The sequence below is a fragment of the Mastigoproctus giganteus genome, chromosome 7 (genome assembly GCF_048544385.1).
Source record: "Mastigoproctus giganteus isolate SK-2022 chromosome 7, ASM4854438v1, whole genome shotgun sequence".
NCBI classification, from domain to species: domain Eukaryota; kingdom Metazoa; phylum Arthropoda; class Arachnida; order Uropygi; family Thelyphonidae; genus Mastigoproctus; species Mastigoproctus giganteus.
This window is the reverse complement of record NC_143581.1, coordinates 80,820,340-80,842,725: the sequence shown is the minus strand read 5'-3', so window position 1 is coordinate 80,842,725 and position 22,386 is coordinate 80,820,340. Positions and strand designations below refer to the sequence as shown.

The window sequence follows — 22,386 nt, the reverse complement described above, 5'->3', positions numbered from 1 at the left end:
TGATGGCATGAGAATGCACCATGGGATGAAAACAAGCCGGTGGTGGCAGTGTTATGCTTTGGGCGATGTTCTTCTGGGATAACCTGGGTCCAGTCATCCATGTGCCTAACACTCTGACGTCTACCACCTACCAAAATATCATTGCTGACCAGGTACACTTTTTCATAGCAATGGCCTTCCACTCTGGTGGTGGTGCCATCTTTCAACAGGATAATGCACCATGCCACACCACCCGGAGTGTTCAAGACTGGTTCACAGAACATGAGGAAGACTTCGAGGTATTGACCTAGCCTCCAAATTCCCCAGACATCAATTCCATCAAGCATCTGTGGTTTGTGTTGGAACAGCAACTCCAATCTGCAGTGCCTCAACCACGGACCTTACAGGAGTTAAAGGATCTGCTGGTTAAGTGTTGGTACCAGATACCACAAGACACATTTAGAAATCTTGTAGCATCCATGCCTCACCGGGTACGAGCTGTTTTGGCTGCACATGGAGGACCAATGTCATATCAGGTGGGTGGTCATACATGTTTTAGCTCATCGGTATATCAGGATAATTAATTATATAAGAACAATTATTCTTAACTAAGTCAACAGTAAGGTCAGAAGTTATATTGCATTATGATTATAATCAAAAGTAACCTGAGCACAACAGATGCTCTCCCAGATCCATAACTTATGCATACTATCATATAATACTTGTATGTGTCGTGTGAGGCAGTTGGAAATAATGATAAAATTAGAGTGATGATGAAAATAATGGTAAACTGCTGTAGACTAGAAAACCATGATGAGAGCCTTTACATGCAGTTATAATGCCTGGGTAAGAGGGAATGTCTTTTTATTAGTGATTTGAATTTTATTTACCGATTGGTAAAAGTGGGGGAGTCATATACTTATCTGGGACAAGTCACTAGCTGTAATAATGATAAATGGCTCGAAGTCAAGAGAAGAATAAATTTTGGATGGATAGCATTCAGGAAATATAGTAATATACTGAGGAGCAATATCCCAATTTGTCGGAAACGTAAAATAATGAACCAATGTATACTCCCCACCATGACTTATGGAAGTGAAACTTGGGCAGAGAAGCTGAGAACTACACAGAGAAGAATGGAAAGAATTATATTAGGAATCAGACTGCTAGATAAGAAGAGAAACACATGGATTAGGCAGCAAACTCAAGTAAAGGACATTCTTATCAAAACTAAAGAACTAAAATGGCCTTGGGCAGGACACATAGCTCAAAGACATGACAGATGGACTAAGAAAATAACAGAATCATACCTAAGAGGAACTAGAAGAAAACTTGAGACAACAACAGATATAGACAGATGAAATTCACGAGTTTGTGGATAGTAAATGGATCGCCATTGCACAAAACAGAAGGAATTGGAAAGTTGCTGGAGAGGCCTTCATCCTGCAGTGGATTGAAAATGGCTGATGATGATGATAAAAGTCAGGGAGGGGGGGGTGATCACCATGGGTTAAATTTTTTAAATAAACTGCAACCTTCAACATGGTTTCCTTTATACCTTATGAGTGTTTTTCAACATTTGAATGAATTCCACTGAACTGTATGCTGAAGTTAAACTGTCCAAAGCATTGGGCCACAGCAGCACTCAACCCTTTTAAATACAGAAATATTTGCCAGCAGTCATAAGCTTGGGAAATGGACTTTTGGAATGACTGATTAGGATTAGTAAAAGCACATGATGCCAGAAAGCAAGCTTATATAGCATCAGTCAAAAAAAAAAAAAAACCCCTTATTTCACCCATCCGCTCACGCCAAATATTTGTCAAGTTCTGCCTTGAATCTATTTAAGCTATCAACTTCTAAAACAACAGATGGAATTTTGTTCCAACAATCAACCACCCGCTGGCTAAAGGCAAACTTCCGCACATCTATCCTACAACTGTCTTTTCTTAATTTGAATTTATGCCCTTTCAGGTGTTTGTTCTGAGCAAGAGGAAGAATCCCATCAGCATTGAGCATGCTCGAACCATTCAAGGCTTTATACACCTCAATCAGATCACCTTGCAGGTGCCTGGTCTCCAGACACTGTAATTTTCAAAATGTAAGCCTTTCTTCGTAAGAGCAACCCTTTTGCTCTTACGAAGAAAGAGCTTGCTAATCCATTTACTAATCTTGTTGCCGTTCTCTGTACCCATTCCAGCAGCTCTCTCCATCCTTCTTAAAATGAGGCCTCCAGACCTGTATACAGTAATCAAGGTGTGGCCTGACCATTGCCTTATACAAGGGGATAATCACATCCCTATCCCTGCTAGAAAAATTCCTGTATATCACTGACAAGACACCATTAGCAACTCTTGCAGACCATCTGTACTACTCAGGAAACTTCATATCTGCCTGCACAATTACTCCCCAGGTCCTTTTCATTCCCTAGCACTGTCAATGTAGAACCACAGAGTTGATACATTACTCTGGGGTTACAGCATCCCATATGTAGTACTTAACATTTGTCAATGTTAAACTTCATTTGCCACCTCTCAGCCCATCTGCTCAACTTTTCTAGATCCTGTTGCAGCAGGGTACTGTCATTAGTGCCATTAATAACCCTGCCAACATCCGTATCGACCGCAAACTTGGACATTAAGCCTGATATACCCTCATCAATATCATTTATAAATACAGAAAACAACAATGGACCCAACACTGAACCCTGTGGGACTCCACTAATAACATTAGTCCAAGAATAGAAGTGTCCATTGATTACCACTCTCTGTCTTCTGCCTCTCAACCATCCCAATATCCATAGCAGCAATTTGCCTCCAATGCCACACTGCTCTGATTTGTACAGCAGTCTTCCATGTGCAACAGTATCAAAAGACTTTCTAAGATCCAAATATATGATATCAAATATATATGATATGATATGATGTACTCACAAAGGAACATCCAGTTCCGTTGTGACTACATCATAGTATCCAATCAAATTGGTCAGACAAGACTTCCCCTTAAGAAACCCATGCTGTGTCCGAGCTATAACTGAAGTCTTGTCTAGATGATCCTGCAATGCTTCTTTAACCAGTGCCCCCATTAAATTTCCTGGAACAGAAGTTAAACTAACAGGTCTGTAATTACCATTTGATCCTCCTTTGTTGATTGGGGTCACATTTGCACATCTCCAGTCCATGGGTATTCCCCCCCCCCTGAGTCAAGGGAAGCTCTCATAATTATGGCTACTACGGATGTGCTTACTTACTTTGCAGCCTCCTTTAATATAACTGGATAGATTCATCCACCCCAGGTGTCTTTCTTATGTTTATCTTCAACAATTTCTCTTCACTTTACTCTCAGTTATTTCAAGATTATCTAGCTTACTGCCAGAGTTGAATACACCTCTGGCATTCCCCTCCCCGAATAACTCCTCATGTGTTTATGTAGATGCAAAATATTCATTTAGTTTGTTAGCTACCTGAGCAGGATCATCAACAGTTGAACCGTCAATATCAAGTGGACCAATCTAATTCATCCCCTTCCTTCTAGAGTTTACATAAGTAAAGAACTCTTTGCTGTTTTTCTTTGCATCCTTTGCCAAAGATTTCTCGTAATCTGCCTTTGCCTGCCTAACCTCCTTTGTGACTTGGTTACAAATTAGGACTATAAAGGGGACAAGGTAGTTGTTTGTTGTTTGTTATTTGGTTTTTAGGAGTATTAGCAACTAAGGCCATATTGCTCGGGGAATATGCGGTGGTCATTCCCTGACTTTTCCGCATCCTCCGTATTTGGTGGTCACGGGCTCAAATCCCAGTCTAATCAAGAAGCGTGTGCTACACACTGCTGCTCCTGGCTACGGAGGCACCGACAAGGTAGTGCTTCCCACTGTAATCAGTTAAAACATGCTAAAATGTGAAGACTTGCATTGTCAGGGCATATAAATACACTAGCTTCCAATATTTGTAGCCGCATCAAATAATTAGAAATGTTTAGTAGTCTACTGACCAATTATCCATCTTCTTCCAAGTAGTACAATATTTGCACAAAAAAGGCCCAAGCAACACAATATTAGCAAAAAAAAAAGAATCATATACCATGATCATTTCCTTCACCTTTGATTCAATCTGGTGGCAGTCTTTCATTTTGTAACAACTTGGTAAAACTTGGTGAACAAATGATTTCAGTATTCCAGGTTTGTTGGCAATTTCTTCACATATGTCTGTCTACAAAATGGTGGTAATAATGCCAGGTGATGCATTTCCCATAGCTGTTCTTGATCTACTTAAGTGATGATTTTCTTTGACACTAGTCTGAAATTTACAAAACCTTGAGACAAATGTGAAACTGTCTACGATCTACTGTTCCTCACTAAATACTTCCTGCAAGAATTCATAAATTAGTCAGCATTCAACCATGTAAAAGTTTCAATTTTAAAAAAATATCTTTGATCTGAAACTGCAATCTGACCATAAGCAAGATTATCATCCATTTTTAAAAGCCTCTACACCAAACAATCGATACAAGAACTCTGTTGATTAAAGCATATTAACGTTGAGAATAAACCTCAAGTTAACAAGATCTGTAAAAATTAGCCACGTCAGCTGTGAAGTAGAAAAGTTGGTATCATCACCATCCTCCCCACACAAGGTGGAATATCCTGATATATGAGTCACAGGTGTATAGAATGATGAGTGCATGTATAGTGTGGAATACTTTTTGCATAATCCAAAACCAAGGATAGGCCATCAATATTTTAGACTTGTTCATCCCCATACAACATCCTAAAGCTCACAGTAGAAGAACCATTGGCATGGAGTGATCATGGAAAAAGAATTCCACATTACCTGTGAAGTCCTTCCAAAAATTTGTCTAATTTTTCCTTGAATTTATTCAAACCATCCACTTCCACAACAACAAATAAAAATTTGTTCCAGCATTCAACCACCCCCCCCCCTGCTGAAAGCAAACCTCCAATAACCTGTTGTCTTGCAATGATCCTTCCTCAATTTGAATTTATGCCCACTCATGTTTGTGTATATTACTGACAAAACCCCATGAGCTGTCTTAGCAGCCTGTGTCCTCTGCTCAGAGAACATCATATCCAATAGCATAATTACCCCAGGAAATTTTCATTTTCCACTACCCTGAGAGTAGAAAATAGTTATAAACAGTTTAATGTACCAAACAGTTGGTTTGGTACATTAAAGCAAGAGGAAGAATGCCATCAACATTCAGCTTGCTCAATCCATTCAAATCATTCAATATCTCAATCAAATCACCTAGCGGGTGCCTAATCCCCAGATGTTACACTTTGCAGAACTGAAGCTTTCTTCAGTAAGACCCACCCTTTCATTCCATTCACCAATGCCATTTCCTTCCTCTGAACCCATATGTCTGTCTTCCTCTTTCATATAAAGAGGCCTCCAGAACTGTACATAGTACTCATGATTCAGAAGCCTAACCATTACCTTCTACAATGGGATAATCATCTTTTCGCTGCTAGCAAAGTTTGTGTATATTATTGACAAAATCCCCATGAGCCATCCTAGCAGCCTGTGTCCTCTGCTCAGAGAACATCATATCCAATGGCAATTATGCCATTGGATATGATGGCATAATTACCTCAGAACATTTTCATTTTCCACTACCCTGAGAGTAGAAAATAGTTATAAACAGTTTAATGTACCAAACTAAGATTACTGGTAGTAATATGCAATATATTGCATGAAACTTCAAGTGTAATTTCTTCCTGATAACATTATTATTATTATTATTAGCCATATGGTGCAAGGAAGACTGAGGCTTATGGTGCACCAGCCAAAAAAAAAAAAAAATTCTTGAGTTACCATGAGAGAGAGAGAGAGAGAGAGAGAGAGAGAGAGAGAGAGAGAGAGAGAGGTAGAAAGGAATCACCAAGCAAGGTAAGAATGATATCTGGCTCAGGATCCTGGGTGTGCCAAGCCCATACTCACCAGATGTGAGCCCTTCCTTTAATAGCCAATCTGACTTCTCCCATTCAACCACCCCTTTATCCAGAACAGTAATTTCCCTTAATGCCACATTACTCCAATTTACACAGCAGCCTTTTATGTGTAATATTATCAAAAGCATTCCTAAAATTGAAGTGTATGATATTAAAATTATTTTTTTTGTCTCCAGTTCCTTTGTTATTGCATCATAGAAACCATTCAGATTGGCCAGACAAGATCACACCTTAACAAATCCATGCTGTGACCACAGTATAACTACAAGTCTGTCTAAATGGTCCTGGATTACTTTTTTTTTTTTTTAATATGGGGACTACATTATTTTCCCTGGAACAAAAGTTAAGCTATCAGAGCCATAATAACTCATATCACCTTTTGATCCCTCCTTTCAGAATTGGGGATACATTCACACATCTTCAGTTCATAGGAATCTCCCCATGAATCCAAAGATGCTTTCAAAATTATAGCTAAGGGGTTACTTTCCTCCTGTGCCACTCCGGGCACCTTTATTTATGGTATGATTCAATAATTTCTCTTCCACTTTCCTCTCAGTTATCAAAAAATCATTAGCTTCCTCTTAGATTTTCATGAACAACTTGCATTCCCTTCCCTAAAGAACTTTTCATGCATTAATTTAGATGCAGAATACCTATTCAGTTTATCAGCAAGATAAGCAGGATCATCAAGTTAAATCATCAATATCTAGTGGACCAGTGTGATTCGAACCCCTTCCTTCTATTGTTAATATAAGCAAAACCGTCTTTGCTGCTTTTCTTTGCATTCTTTGAAAGAGACTTCTCATGACCTGCTTAACTTGCCTAACCTCCTTTCTGACTTGATTAAAGAGTGATTTATTCTATCACAGGCTTTGGCATTTCTGATGATTTATATGCATACCAGGCACTTTCCTTTTTGGCTACAAGTCTCATCAGTTCATCCTGAGATCCATTTAAGCCTCAGCAAGGAAAAGTGTATTCTTAATTGGTAAGATAAACCAAGTAGATTCTGCAATTACTTCCCTGAATACCATATTTAGCATTTCCCTCTTGCAACATCACCAAAAAATACCACTGTATAGAATTTAAAAACTGTAGCAGACCCTTACCATAGTCACCCTTACAGAAACAAAAACCCCTTCCCTTTACCCTTGAGAGTAGATACATCTTTTAGTATGGAATATACATATAAATTAACATGTGATGACACAAAAGCCTATTATAGTTATAAGCTCGTCTGTAACCAAGTTACAAAGGAGGGTAGGCAGGCGAAGGCAGATCACAAGAAATCACGGGTAAAGGGAAGGGTTATTGCTTTCGTATAGGCGACTATGATGGTCTGACACAGTATTTAAATTCTATACAGTGGGACCAACTGATGATGTTACCAACAGCAAATTCAAAATGGGAAACATTCAAAGAACTCATCTTGGAAGCTACTAGGCTTTACATACCAACAAAGAAATATTGTTCAAGGTTCAGGCCTAAATGGATGTCAGATGAACTAATGAGCCATATGGCTGAGAAGAAAAATGCATGGGATACTTACAAATTAACATGTGACACAGAAGCCTATGATAGATACAAGTTGATCTGTAACCAAGTTACAAAGGAAGTTAGGAAGGCGAAGGCAGATTACGAGAAATCTTTGGCAAGGGATGCAAAGAAAAACAGCAAGGAGTTCTTTATTTATGTAAACTCTAGAATGAAGGGGATGAATCAGATAGGTGCACTTGATATCAATGGTTCAACTGTTCATGATCCTGCTCAGGTAGCTAACAAACTAAATCAATATTTTGCATCTATATTCACACATGAGGAGTTATTCAGGAAGGGGGAATGCCATAGATGAAGTAAACTCTGGCATTAAGCTAGAGAATCTTGTAATAATTGAGAGTAAAGTGGAGGAGAAATTGTTGAAGATAAATACAAGAAAGGCACCTGGGGTGGATGGGATCTATCCAGTTATATTAAAGGAGGCAGAAAAAGGAAGTAAGCAATCTGTTAGCCATAATTATGCGAGCTTCCTTGGACTCAGGGGAGGTACCCATAGACTGGAGATGTGCAAATGTAACCCCAATTCACAAAGGAGGATCAAAGGCTGACACAAGTAATTATAGACCTGTGAGTTTAACTTCTGTTCCAGGAAAATAAATGGAGGCACTGGTTAAAGAAGCACTGCAGGATCATCTTGACAAGAATTCAGTTATAGCTCAGACACAGCATGGTTTTGTTAAGGGAAGGTCTTGCCTGACCAATTTGATTGGATACTATGATGTAGTTACAAAAGAATTGGATGCAGGGAATAACTTTGATATTATATATTTGGATCTTAGAAAGGCTTTTGATACTGTTGCACATGGAAGACTGCTGCACAAATTGGAGCAGTGTGGCATTGGTGGCAAATTGTTGCTATGGATAAAGGGATGGTTGAGTGGCAGAAGACAGAGAGTGGTAATTAATGAACACTGCTCATTGTGGACTAATGTTATTAGTGGAGTCCCTCAGGGTTCAGTGTTGGGTCCATTATTGTTTTCTGTATTTATAAATAATATTGATGATGGTATATCAAGCTTAATGTCCAAGTTTGCAGACGATACAAAGGATGGCAGGGTTGTTAAGGACACTACTGACGCTATGCTGCTGCAACAGGATCTGGAAAGGTTGAGCAGATGGGCTGAGAGATGGCAAATGAAGTTTAACATTGACAAATGCAAAGTACTACATATGGGAAACAGCAACCCCAGAGCAACGTATCAATTCTGTGGTACTATACCGACAGTGGTAGAGAATGAAAAGGACCTGGGGGTAATTTTGCAGGCAGATATGAAGTTTCCTGAGCAGTGCAGACAGGCTGCAAGAGTAGCTCATGGTGTCTTATCAATCATATACAGGAATTTTTCTAGCAGGGATAGGGAGGTGATTATTCCCTTGTATAAGGCAATGGTCAGGCCACACCTTGAGTACTGTATACAGGTCTGGAGGCCTCATTTCAAGAAGGATGTAGAGCTGCTGGAACGAGTACAGAGAAGAGCAAGAAGGTTAGTGAACAGAACGAAGGGTTGCTCTTATGAAGAAAGGCTTAAGTTTTGCAATTTACAGTGTCTGGAGACAAGGCACCGGCGAGGTGATCTGATAGAGGTGTACTAAGCCTTGAATGGTTTGAGCATGCTCAAAGCTCATGGGATACTGCCTCTTGCTCAGAATAATCTCCTGACAGGGCACAAATTGAAATTGAGGAAATACAGATGTAGGATAGATGTGCAGAAATTTGCCTTTAGCCAGCGGATAGTTGGTTGGTGGAAGTTGTTGTGTTGTGTTCCCTTGTTGTGGAAGTTGATAGCCTAAATAAATTTAAGGGTCAGCTGGATAGGTATTTCGAACAAACGGAGGGGTAAAGTGGAAGGGTTTTTTTTTTTTTTTTTTTTTTTGGCTGATGCTGCATAAGCTTGATTTCTTGCATCCTATGCCTCTACTAATGCTAATGCTAAATCTTTGGCAAAGGATGCAAAGAAAAAAGTAAAGAGTTCTTTACTTATGTAAACTCTAGAACGAAGGGGATGAATCAGAATGGTTCACTTGATATCGATAGTTCAACTGTTGATGATCCTGCTCAGGGAGCAAACAAACTAAATGAATATTTTGCATCAACATTCACACATGAGGAGCTATTCATGGAGGTGAATGCCAGAGGTTTATTCAACTCTGGCAGTAAGCTAGATAATCTTGTAATAACTCAGAGTAAAGTGGAAAAGCAATTCTCGAAGATAAACACAAGAAAGGCACCTGGGGTGGATGGAATCTATCCAGTTTAAAGGAGGTGGCAAAGGAAGTAAGCAAACCCTTAGCCATAATTATGAGAGCTTCCCTGGACTCAGGGGAGGTATCCATGGACTGGAGATGTGCAAATGTGACCCCAATTCACAAAGGAGGATCAAAGGAAGACACAGGTAATTACAGACCTGTTAGTTTAACTTCTGTTCCAGGGAAATTAATGGAGGCACTGGTTAAAGTAGCATTGCAGGATCACCCAGACAAGACTTCAGTTATAGCTCGGCACAGCATGGATTTGTTAAGGGGAAGTCTTGTCTGACTAATTTGATTGGATATTATGATGTAGTCACAAAGGAACTGGATGCAAAGAATAACTTTGATATCATATATTTGGACTTTAGAAAAGCCTTTGATACTGTTGCACATGAAAGACTGCTGTACAAATTGGAGCAGTGTGCATTGGTAGCAAATTGCTGCTATGGATAAAGGGATGGTTGAGCGGGAGAAGACAGACTGGTAATCAATGGAAACTGCTTTTCATGGACTAATGTTATTAGTGGAGCCCCTCAGGGTTCAGTTATTATTGTTATTTGGTTTTTTTTTTTAGGAGCATTAGCAACTAAGGCCATATTGCTCCGGGATATGCGGTGGTCATTCCCTGAATGACCTTTCCGCATCCTCCGTATTTGGTGGTGACGGGCTCGAACCCCGGTCTAATCAAGAAGCGTGTGCTACGCACTGCTGCTCCTTCCCACCTGGCTACGGAGGCGCCCAGGGTTCAGTGTTGGATCCATTGTTGTTTTCTGTATTTATAAATGATATTGATGATGGCATCTCAGGCTTAATATCCATGTTTGCAGACGATACAAAGCTTGGCAGGGTTGTTAATGACACTAATGGCAGTACACTGCTGCAACAAGATCTAGAAAAGTTGAGCAGATGGGCTGAAAGGTGGCAAATGAAGTTTAACATTGACAAATGTAAAGTACTACATATGGGAAGCAGTAATCCCAGAGTAATGTATCAACTCTGTGGTACCACACTGACAGTGGTAGAGAATGAAAAGGAACTGGGGGTAATTGTGCAGACAGATATGAAGTTTTCTGAGCAGTGCAGATGGTCTGCAAGAGTAGCTCATGGTGTCTTGTCAATGATATACAGGAATTTTTCTAGAAGGGATAAGGAAGTGATTATCCTCTTGTATAAGGCAATGGGTCAGCCCACACCGTGAATAAGCCTGGAGGCCTCATTTTACGAAGGATGTAGAACTGTTGGAGCGAGTACAGAGAAGGGTAACAAGATTAGTGAATGGAACAAAGGGTTGCTCTTACGAAGGATTGCAAATTACAGTGTCTGGAGACTAGGTACCTGCGAGATGATCTGATTGAGGTGTATAAAGCCTTGAATAGTTTGAGCATGCTCAATGCGGATGGGATTCTTCCTCTTGCTAGGAATAATCACCTGAGAGGGCATAAATTCAAACTGAGGAAAGCCGTTTGTAGGATAGATGTGTGGAAGTTTGCTTTTATCCAGCGGGTGGTTGATTGCTGGAACAAACTTCCATCTATCGTTGTAGAAGTTGATAGTTTAAATAGATTCAAGGCAGAACTTGACAAACATTTGGAGCAAGGGGATGAGTGAAATAAGAGTTTTGTTTTTGTTTTTTTTTGGCTGATGCTATATAAGCTTTCTTTCTTGCATCATGTACCTTTGCTAATGCTAAAGTAAGTCCCACATCAGAACACTGATCACCATCACTCAGATGATCTTTTATCTATAGATTCTTAATTCAGGAAGAATTACTACTGCTAATCAGATCAAGATTTTCTCTTGTTGACTCTCAAACAGGTTGCTGTAGTAAAACATCATCCAATAAATCCACAAAAGTTTTGCTAATGTGTAAGTGATCGAATCACAAGTTCCTATCAACATATGGAAAGATAAAATCCCCATTACAAGACAGGCTGATTTACTAGCTATTTCTCTGTATAGTTGTCTGTTATACTCATTGCAGTGATTAAGCGTACACTCCTACTGTTTATTTTCCACCTGTTCAGGTCACACCAAACTAACCCAACATTGCACTCGCCACCCTTGTCAACTGGAAGCACTGCCTAAGATATAAATAACATATGGGTGTTAATTAAAGAAATAACTCCTCTCACCCAGAAGGGTGAGAGGAGTTATTTCTTTAATTAACACCCATATGTTATTTATATCTTGTTCCTTTTTTTTTTATAACTTTGCTTGTTCCCTAGCAAAGTTACTGTATATCATTGACAATAACTCCTCTCACCCAGAAGGGTGAGAGGAGTTATTGTCAATGATATACAGTAACTTTGCTAGGGAACAAGCAGGTGATTATCCCTTTGTAGAAGGCCATGTTTAGGCCACATCTTGAGTACTGTACACAGGTCTGGAGGCCTCTCTAAGAAAGATGTAGATCTGGAGGACCGAGTCTGTATTCCCTTCACAAATATGAAAGCCCTTCTTTGATTGGGAATTTGTGGGGAGATCATATTGAGCTGTTTAAGGCCTTGAATGGATTCAGTAAACTAATTATTGACAGTAACTTTCCTTTGGCTGAGATTACACTCATGAATGGGCATAAATTGATGTTGAGGAAGGATGGTTGCAGAATAGATGTGTGGGCGATTGCCTTCAGCTAGCTGGTAGGTAATTGTTGGAACAAACTTCCATTTGCCCATGTATTTACTTGGTCCATGATGACCCACAACAGAGGTTGAAACAGTGACAATTTGCTTTCTAGGCTGCTGCATGTTTCAATAGAAGCTGCATGTTTCAAATAGTGAAATAATAATTTTTGCCTCTGCCTGTGGTTCTAGTTTTTATTATTATTCTTATATTATTTCTCCCTGATGGAAATTGGGGATGCCACCTCATAACAGGTATTGCTCCCAAGTATACAGGGTGGTTGTTGTTATGTCTAGTGTTAATGTCGGTCGAGGAACTCTCTGACGTTCTAGAGATGTTCAGAATTGTGACTTTCTGGAGTTCCTCGTAGGTGTTTTCTGAGATGCCTATTGCTGCTATGTTGTTATATAGGGTCTCTGGCACCATACCTGTGGTTGACACAATGATTGGGGATGGTCATTACTTGTTGCATATACCACATCTCTTTGATCTCCTGTCTTAGGTTCTTGTACTTCCTGATTTTTTCCTCCATGGGTTTTCTGCAGGTTGCCAGTGTTAGGTACCGCTATGTCAATCAGATTGGTAGCCTTTTCCTTCTTGTCCACAAGGGTTATGTCTGGTCTGTTGTGCGGGATTGTCCTCTCCGTTATTATGGCGCTGTCCCAGTATAGCTTGTGAGTTTGAGTGTCTAGTACTGCCTGGGGTTCGTACTTGTAGTAGGGTATACTTTCTTCAATCAATTGGTACTTCCTTGCTAGCTTCTGATGTATTATCCTGGCTACCTGGTCGTGTCTATCAGTGTACTCAGTCTGGGTGATCACCTTGCATCCCCTGGTAATGTGTTGGATCATTTCTGAGGCCAGGTAGCATCGTCAACATGTGTCATGGAACACTCCAGGCTCCTTGACAATGTATTTTTTATGGTTTCTGGGGTACTTGGTCGTGGATGGCGAGCATGAGTCCTTCGGTCTTGGGGAAGAGCATCCCTCTCGTGAGCTATGCATTCGAAGCAATTTTATCTATGTGATCTTGATGGAGATCATTGTAGTGTCTGCCATGGAGTGTCTTCTCTGCCCACCTTTCTAGCTTTGTTTGTACCTCCTTGTTGGGGGTGGGGGGACTACTCGCTTAGGTAGTGTGGTATACCACTTATCTATCTTCCTTATGGTCTGGTGGAATGCTGCTGTGTGTTTCTGGAAGCAATTCAGGTTAACTATCGCTGTCTTCTGTTGCTCAAAGAGGTCTATCAGGCCCCTTCCTCTTTCTTCCTGGGCAATTGTCAGTCTATCCACGGCAGATTACTGGTGGTGTTGACGGCTCTTGGTCATCATTGTCCTTGTCTTTCTCGTGATATCCTCCAGCTCGGTGTTAGTCCATACCCCAAAGGAGAATGTTAGCACTGGGACTGCATAGGTTATTATTAATAGTCATATGGTGCAAGGAAGCCTGAGGCTTATGCTGCACCAGTCAAAAAAAAAAAAAAAAATCCCAAGTTACCCTGAGAGAGAGAGTGAGAGAAGTAGAAAGGAATCACCAAGAAAGAGAAAAATGATGATATCCAGCTCAGGATCCTGGGTTTGCCAAGCCCAAACTCACCAGATGTGAGCCCCTGGGGTTTTAGACAAATACTGTATTGAAAATTCTGCACCAAGTATGCATAGAATTCTGGCCATATTCAAGCCATTATGTTCATATTTTTGGTACACAGCACCGTATTCAGATGTTATGCCTTATGGTCACCGTTTTTCACTTGAATCAATTCCGAATTGTGATGTAAAATAATCTGACCTTTTTTTAACTACCCCAAAATAAAGATATATCAAAAAAAAAAACACTTCAGTAATTGTAAATACAAAAGAAAACACTCTCCTGATCACCGTCTTGTACAATTAATCACTCTACTCCACTTTGTAAGTGGTTAAGACCGCTTTCAGGAATTAATTTTTTGTTGTATTTTCCGCTTACAGAATTGTGGATTTCAATATATTTTCAATTTGAGCATTAAAGAATGTCAGACCAGTTTATGCCACCGATCCTATTCTGAACTGATTCAAGCGAAAAACAGATCAGTAATCTTCAGTATACAGTACTATATAATAAAGATTACGGACACAGTTAATGGCTTGAATCCATCTCGAATTAGTGCTATGACCCAAGCTAACCTTTTCTCACTAGCTGAAAAGTGAAAGTCTATAAAAAAAACCCACATACCTTTTGCTTCAATAATCCTGTTCCAAAGGAGGGAAAAGCATGGCAACTTTCAGTCTACTGAAAAAGGTCAAGTTTGTCGGCCTGTACATTGTAGTCCATTAATCTATTATTCTGTATATCTTCTCCTCCCTCTAAGATCTCAGTTTTCCAATCCAACTAATGCTGCCTCAATAGCATCATTGAATATTCTTGCACCCTTTCTTTTTAAATGTATCTCATCACTGTAAAAACAGTCTATCCCTCACTCGTTAACAAGCAGAGATCATGCTGAGAAAAATTGTACCCCGTGGGTGTTGCACATTCTCTCCAGGACTGAACAGATTGATAACGCTCTCATGTACTCCCTCCTATTGTGTCTGGGCAGGATTGCCGAAACTTTCAAATTTAATTCTAATTCGCAACCTTTTCCCTACATTTCCCTGTACTTGTTAAGTAAGTCCTCAGCTCTCCTACTCTTAATATCATTAGTGACCACAAGTACAATGATATTACCTTTCATGCCTTTAAAAGTGAACACAAGGAGTTAACATTTAAGTTAAGGTTAGCAACAGTTAACACAGGGAGAGGGTATACATTAGAATTATTCAATACCTTTAAACCAACAGTCACAGAAACCACAGATGCATATACGTTAAAAATGCAGCATGAGAAGTATGCTGGGGTGGATGAACATAGACCTGGAAAATACAACAGAACAATAGCATGGGAAAGCTACAGTTTGACATTAAATTATTACAGTCTAAAACAGCAACAAGTTTATCTGTAATAACACCACAGAAAAGTTTAGGCAGGAAAAGTCTAAGTATGAGAAATCACTGTCTCAAGAGAGCAAAGAAGAGAGGAGTTTTTCATTAATATGAATACAAAGAAGAAAATTAATTACATCAGATCAAACTCTTGTGTAATGGGTGTAAAAAAAAAGTCTTATGTAACCCAGATGATGTCAATGATGAACCTTGAATTGGCACTTTCTTTTGATCTTTACATAGAGAAAATACGTCATAGAAATGAGATGCCACGTAAGTGAATCTGAGCAATAAAAATTAGTGATAATAAAAATAACAAAATTATAGAAGACTGTTTATCAGAAATGTTTGAACCTAAAGGCAATTAGGGTCACTGGAGTTGATGGTAAATACACATTAATTTTGAGGGAGGTGAAAAGAGAGCATTTTTCTCATACTTGGCCTTCAGTTGTACACTGGAATTTCTCCAACCCAAAATTCCTTAGAGTTAGGAAAGTGTCAATGTGTTACCAATATATAACAGAAGATAAAGTGCATATTTCAACATTCATATGGATTTTAGCACACATTTGACATACAACTTCATAAGCACAAATACTATATATGCCAGAACATAGGGATCATGGGTGAAATTTTAACATGAAGATTGTAGGATCACTGCAAAGCAGGAAGCAGAAGATTGTGATTAATAATTACTCTTCAGGTTGGACTAATGTTATATGCCCCCTCCACTCCAGGATTAAATCTGGAATGACTGTTGTTTCTGATTTTTTTTTTTTTTATCATTATTATAACATCTCATATTAGCCTAAGAAGTGTACCTCGTTGGTATCCCAAAGAGATACACTTCTTAGGCTAATATTATTATTATTATTATTATTATTATTATTATTAGCTATATGGTGCAAGGAAGCCTGAGGCTTATGCAGCACCAGCCAAAAAAAAAAATTACCGAATTACCCCAAAAGAGAGAGAGAGAGAGAGAGTCAAAAGGGAATCACCAAGAAAAAGAAGAATGATGATATCCAGCTCAGGACCCTGGGTGTGCCAAGCCCATACTCACCAGATGTGAGCCCCCGGGGTTGAGGCTGATGACCCAATGTACCCCTTTAGTATCCCAAAAAGGTACACTGGGTCATCAGCTCTTACACCGACCCATTGATGAGAGGTCAAAAAGCATCAAAACGATGCCATCTGGGTGATGGTACTCAGATCAGAATAAATAAAACAGGCATTCCCAATGGGTAAGTATTACTTATTCAAAGTATAAGAGGAAGAAAACTTGTAGGGATTTCGCAATATTTGATTTTATAATAATAATGCCTAACATACAAACTTCGGCTTGTCTTAAATTTCAGCTCTGTAGTAATGATGCAATTGAACTAAATAAAACATAGTTTAAATTTTTACAATTTTGATTTTAAATAAAAGTAAATAAATAACTGTAAATAAAATCAAAGTAAACAATATTTAATTTTTCATAAGTATTATTTGTCAAAAACTAAAGTTATAACTCTCACTCTCTCTGTTATAAAATTTTATATATTTTGCAAAATGCAGAACTCAAACTGATTTAACACAGAAGAGGCTGCATAAATAAACTTACACTGAGCTGCAATGGAAATGAATATTCTTTGTGAAGATCCATAATATATTCAAAGATGAATTCACCCTAAATGCAAAAAAGGTAAATCAATTAAAATGAATATTGTACTTTCATTTATAAACCCAGACAAAACTACACTTTTAAAAATATGCAGCACAGCTTACATTATGCATAAAATTAGTTGTTCTTATTTTGTATTTCTTTTTATCACTAAGAAAAAGCCTGAATTACTATGAGAAAATAATAAGAAAAAGACACCAGCTCAGAACAGTGATTTTCAACCTAAACTTCTGGGTGTACTGCCTATGTCTCTGAAATCTTGCATACATTATTTTCTAACTGATTTATAGACAATTTAAATCAGTGGTTTCCAAACTACTAAGATCTACGGACCCCTTCAAAAATGAAAAAAAGTTCGCAGACCTCCTACATAAGCACATATATATAGTATGTAGAAAGTGTGAAGAAGATTTTTTGTTTATTCCTATTGAATTTACAGTATACACAAGAACTGAATTCGACAAAAAAGAATAAGAAATGTAGCGATATGGACATTGTGCTCATAAGGCCACGATCCCCAAGTATTAGAGGAAAATCTTAATCAGTTATGCAAAGTTAGTAAGGATTTTGGACTAAAGATGAATATGGCTAAAACAAAAGTAATGATGAACAAGTATGCCACAGAAAGGGAAATAATGATTGAAGGAGCAGTAATTGAAAAGGTGCAGTCATATACTTATCTGGGACAAGTTATTAGCTGTAATAATGATAAATGGCTGGAAGTCAAGAGAAGAATAAATTTTGGATGGATAGCATTCAGGAAATAGCATTAGCATTAGTAGAGGCATTTGATGCAAGAAAGCAAGCTTATGCAGCATCAGCCAAAAAAAAAAAAAAAAAACAAACCCACTTCCACTTCACCCCTCTGTTCGTTCAAAATAACTGTCCAGCTGAGCCTTAAACTTATTTAGGCTATCAACCTCCACCACAAGGGATGGCAGTCTGTTCCAGCAACCAACCACCCGCTGGCTAAAGGCAAATTTCCGCACGTCTATCCTACATCTGTCTTTCCTCAATTTCAATTTATGCCCTCTCAGGTGATTTTTCTGAGCTAGAGGAAGAATCCCATCAGCATTGAGCATTGAGCATGCTTAAACCATTCAAGGCTTTATACACCTCTATCAGATCACCTCGCTGGTGCCTAGTCTCCAGACACTGTAATTTGCAAAACTTAAGCCTTTCTTCGTAAGAGCACCCCCTTGTTCCATTCACTAATCTTGTTGCCCTTCTCTGTACTCGTTCCAGCAGCTCTACATCCTTCTTGAAATGAGGCCTCCAGACCTGTATACAGTACTCTAGGTGTGGCCTGACCATTGCCTTATACAATGGAATAATCACCTCCTTATCCCTGCTGGAAAAATTCCTGTATATCACTGACAATACTCCATGAGCTACTCTTGCAGCCCGTCTGCACTGCTCAGAGAACTTCATATCTGCCTGCACAATCACCCCCAAGTCCCTTTCATTCTCTACCACTGTCAGTGTAGTACCACAGAGTTGATACGTTGCTCTGGGGTTGCTGTTTCCCATGTGTAGTACTTTACATTTGTCAATGTTAAACTTCATTTGCCACCTCTCAGCCCATCTGCTCAACCTTTCCAGATCCTGTTGCAGCAGCATAGTGTCAGTAGTGTCCTTGACAACCCTGCCAACCTTTGTATCATCTGCAAACTTGGACATTAAGCTTGATATACCATCATCAATATCATTTATAAATACAGAAAACAATAATGGACTGAGCCCTGAGGGACACCACTAATAACATTAGTCCACGATGAGCAGTGTCCATTGATTACCACTCTCTGTCTTCTCCCCCTCAACCACCCCTTTATCCATAGCAGCAATTTGCCTTCAATGTCACACTGCTCCAATTTGTGTAGCAGTCTTCCATGTGCAACAGTATCAAAAGCCTTTCTAAGATCCAAGTATATAATATCAAAGTTATTCCCTGCATCCAGTTCTTTTGTGACTGCATCATAGTATCCAATCAAGTTGGTCAGGCAAGACTTCCCCTTAACAAAACCATGCTGTGTCTGAGCTATAACTGAAGTCTTGTCTAAATGATCCTGCAGTGCTTCTTTAACCAGTGCCTCCATTAATTTTCCTGGAACAGAAGTTAAGCTCACAGGTCTATAATTACTTGTGTCAGCCTTTGATCCTCTCCTCCTTTGTGAATTGGGGTCACATTTGCACATTTCCAGTCTATGGGTACCTCCCCTGAGTCCAAGAAAGCTCTCATAATTATGGCTAAGGGTTTGCTTACTTCCTTTGCTGCCTCCTTTAATATAACTGGATAGATCCCATCCACCCTGGGTGCCTTTCTTGTGTTTATCTTCAACAGTTTCTCCTCCACTTTACTCCCAGTTATTTAAAGATTCTGTAGCTGACTGCTAGAGTTCAATACACCTCTGGCATTCCCCTTGCTGAATAACTCCTCACGTGTGAATGTCGATGCAAAATATTCATTTAGTTTGTTAGCTACCTGAGCAGGATCATCAACAGTTGACCCATCAATATCAAGTGGACCAATCTGATTCATCCCCTTCCTTCTAGAGTTTACATAAGTAAAGAACTCTTTGCTGTTTTTCTTTGCATCCCTTGCCAAGGATTTCTCGTAATCTGCCTTCGCCTGCCTAACCTCTTTTGTAACTTGGTTGCATATCAACTTGTATCTATCATAGGCTTCTGTGTCATGTGTTAATTTGTAAGTATCCCATGCATTTTTCTTCTCTGCCATATGCCTCATTAGTTCATCTGACATCCATTTTGGCCTAAACCTTGAACAATATTTCTTAGTTGGTATGTAAAGCCTAGTAGCTTCCAAGATAAGTTCTTTGAATGCTTCCCATTTTGAATTTGCTGTTGGTAACATCATCATCAGTTGGTCCCACTGTATAGAATTTAAATACTGTCTCAGTCCATCATAGTCGCCTTTACGGAAGCAATAACCCTTCCCTTTACCCCTAATGGTAGTTACCTCTTTCAGTAACTCCCACTTCAGCACACTGTGATCACTGCCACCTAGTGGTTCATTTATCTGCAGATTCTTAATGCATGAAGAATCACTGCTGATAATCAAATCAAGAGTATTGCTCCCTCTAGTAGCCTCCCGAACATGCTGATGTAGAAAACAATCATCCAATAAATCCACAAAAGCCCTGCTAGTGTGTGAGTAACCAGCCCCCAAATTCCAGTCAATATCTGGGAAATTAAAATCTCCCATTATAAGACTCTCTGATTTACTGGCCCACTCTATTTCCCTGTACAGTTCCTTATACTCATCAGAGTCATTAGGCCTATAGCACACTCCTCCTCTAAATTTTGATCTCCCAATGCTTATGTCACACCAAACTGACTCAACACTGCACTGTCCAGCGATGTCGACTGGCTTCACTTCCTTGGTTTTTATGTGTTTCTTAACTAATAGCATAACCCCTCCCCCTTCCTATCCTGTCTATCCTTTCTGTAGATGTTGTACTCCCCAAATTGCAGTTCTGCATCCCGTATATCTGTGTGACACCACGTCTCTGATATCCCAACAATATCTGCCTTTGATGTTTTGAGCAATACCTCAAATTCATCAAATTTATTTACTAAACTCCTAGCATTGGTGTACACGCAAGTATACCTGCACCTGTTTCTATTCTTAGCTACCCTAACACAACCCATGTGTTTACTTGTACCGTAATGGCTCCCAGCAGTCTCTGAAATACCATGCATCTTGTTTTTCAGGCTTCTGCTCATTCTAATAGAAGCAGTGCAAGAATCTCTTTCACCTCTGCCAGTGGCTACTGTCAATCTATTGGTCTTTGTCTCCCCCCCAAGCTAGCAGTTTTCCGACCCACCTAACACTGCCTCGATAGCATCAGCAAATATTCTTGCACCCTTTCTATTTAAGTGTATCCCATCCCTGTAGAAGCAATCTCTCCTGTTAACAAGTACAGTCCAGGCTGAAAAAAATTCTACCCCTTGAGCCTTGCACAATCTTTCCAGGGCCGAATTGATCGACAAGGCTCTCATCATATACTCCCTCCTATCGTGTCTGGGCAGAATTGCAGACACTTTCAAATTCAACCCTAATTCAGTATGTGACTAAATATAGTCACATACTGAAGAGCAATATCCCAGTTTGTCTGAAACGTAAAAAAATGAACCAATGTATACTCCCCACCATGACTTATGGAGGCGAAACTTGGGCACTCACCAAAAGAATGGAAGAGAAGCTGAGAACTACACAGCGAAGAATGGAACGAATGATATTGGAATCAGACTGTTAGATAAGAAGAGAAACACATGGATTAGGCAGCAAACTTAAGTAGTAGTAGTGGCATGTGATGCAAGAAAGCAAGTGTATGAGCTTATGTAGCAAGTGTATGAGCTAGACAAAAAAAAAAAAAAAAAAAAAATCACACCATTTAAGGAGTGATTTTTTAAGAGTAGATCAACATATCAACTTCCACGACGACAGATGGAAGTTTGTTCCAGCAATTAACCACCCGCTAGCTAAAGGCAAATTTCTGCACATCTATTCTACTTCTGTCTTTTCTTAATTTGAATTTATGCCCCCTTAGGTTCGTAATCTGAACAAGTGGAAGGATCCCATCAGAATTCAGTGTGCTCAACCCATTCAAGGCCTTATATACCTCAATCAGATCACCGCGCAGGTGCCTAGTCTCCAGCCACTGCAATTTTCAGAACTTAAGCCTCTCTTGGTAAGAGGATCCCTTCATTCCCCTCACCAATCTTGTTGCCCTTCTCTGTACACACTCAAGCAAATCTACATCCTTCCTAAAATGAGGCCTCCAGACCTGTACGCAGTACTCAAGGCGTGGCCTGACCATTGCCTTATACAGAGGGATAATCACCTCCTTTTCCCTGCTAGCAAAATTCCTATATATCATTGACAAAACCCCATGACTGCCCTGGCAGCCTGTCTGCATTGCTCAGAAAACTTCATATCTGACTGCACAATTATTCCCAGGTCTTTTTCATTTTCTACCACCATAAGTGTAGTACCACACAGTTGGTACATTTCTCTGGGGTTACTTCTACCCATATGCAGTACTTTGCATTTGTCAAGGTTAAACTTCAGTTGTGAAGGGCATTCTTATCAAAACTAAAGAACTAAAATGGTCTTGGGCAGGACACATAGCTCGAAGACATGATGACAGATGGACTAAAAAAATAACAGAATGGTATCCAAGAGGAGCTAGAAGAAAACCTGGAAGACAAAGGCGGAGATGGATAGATGAAATTCATGAGTTTGTGGGTAGTAAATGGATGGCCAGTGCTCAAAACAGAAGGAACTGGAAAGTTGCTGGGGAGGCCTTCATCCTGCAGTGGATTGAAAATGGCTGATGATGATGATGATGTTAGGATGAAGTGAC

At 39.5% G+C, this 22,386-nt stretch overlaps 1 protein-coding gene across 1 annotated transcript in view; it reads right to left on the bottom strand.

Annotated features, from left to right (window-relative positions):
• Positions 1-22,386, bottom strand: part of LOC150083026 (DNA-dependent protein kinase catalytic subunit-like) — a 387,849-nt gene that overhangs the window by 175,866 nt on the left and 189,597 nt on the right. The window contains exon 13 of the mRNA XM_090378359.1: positions 16,940-17,005. Coding sequence (XP_090234485.1) covers positions 16,940-17,005 — 66 coding nt within the window. The remainder of the gene's footprint in view (positions 1-16,939; positions 17,006-22,386) is intronic.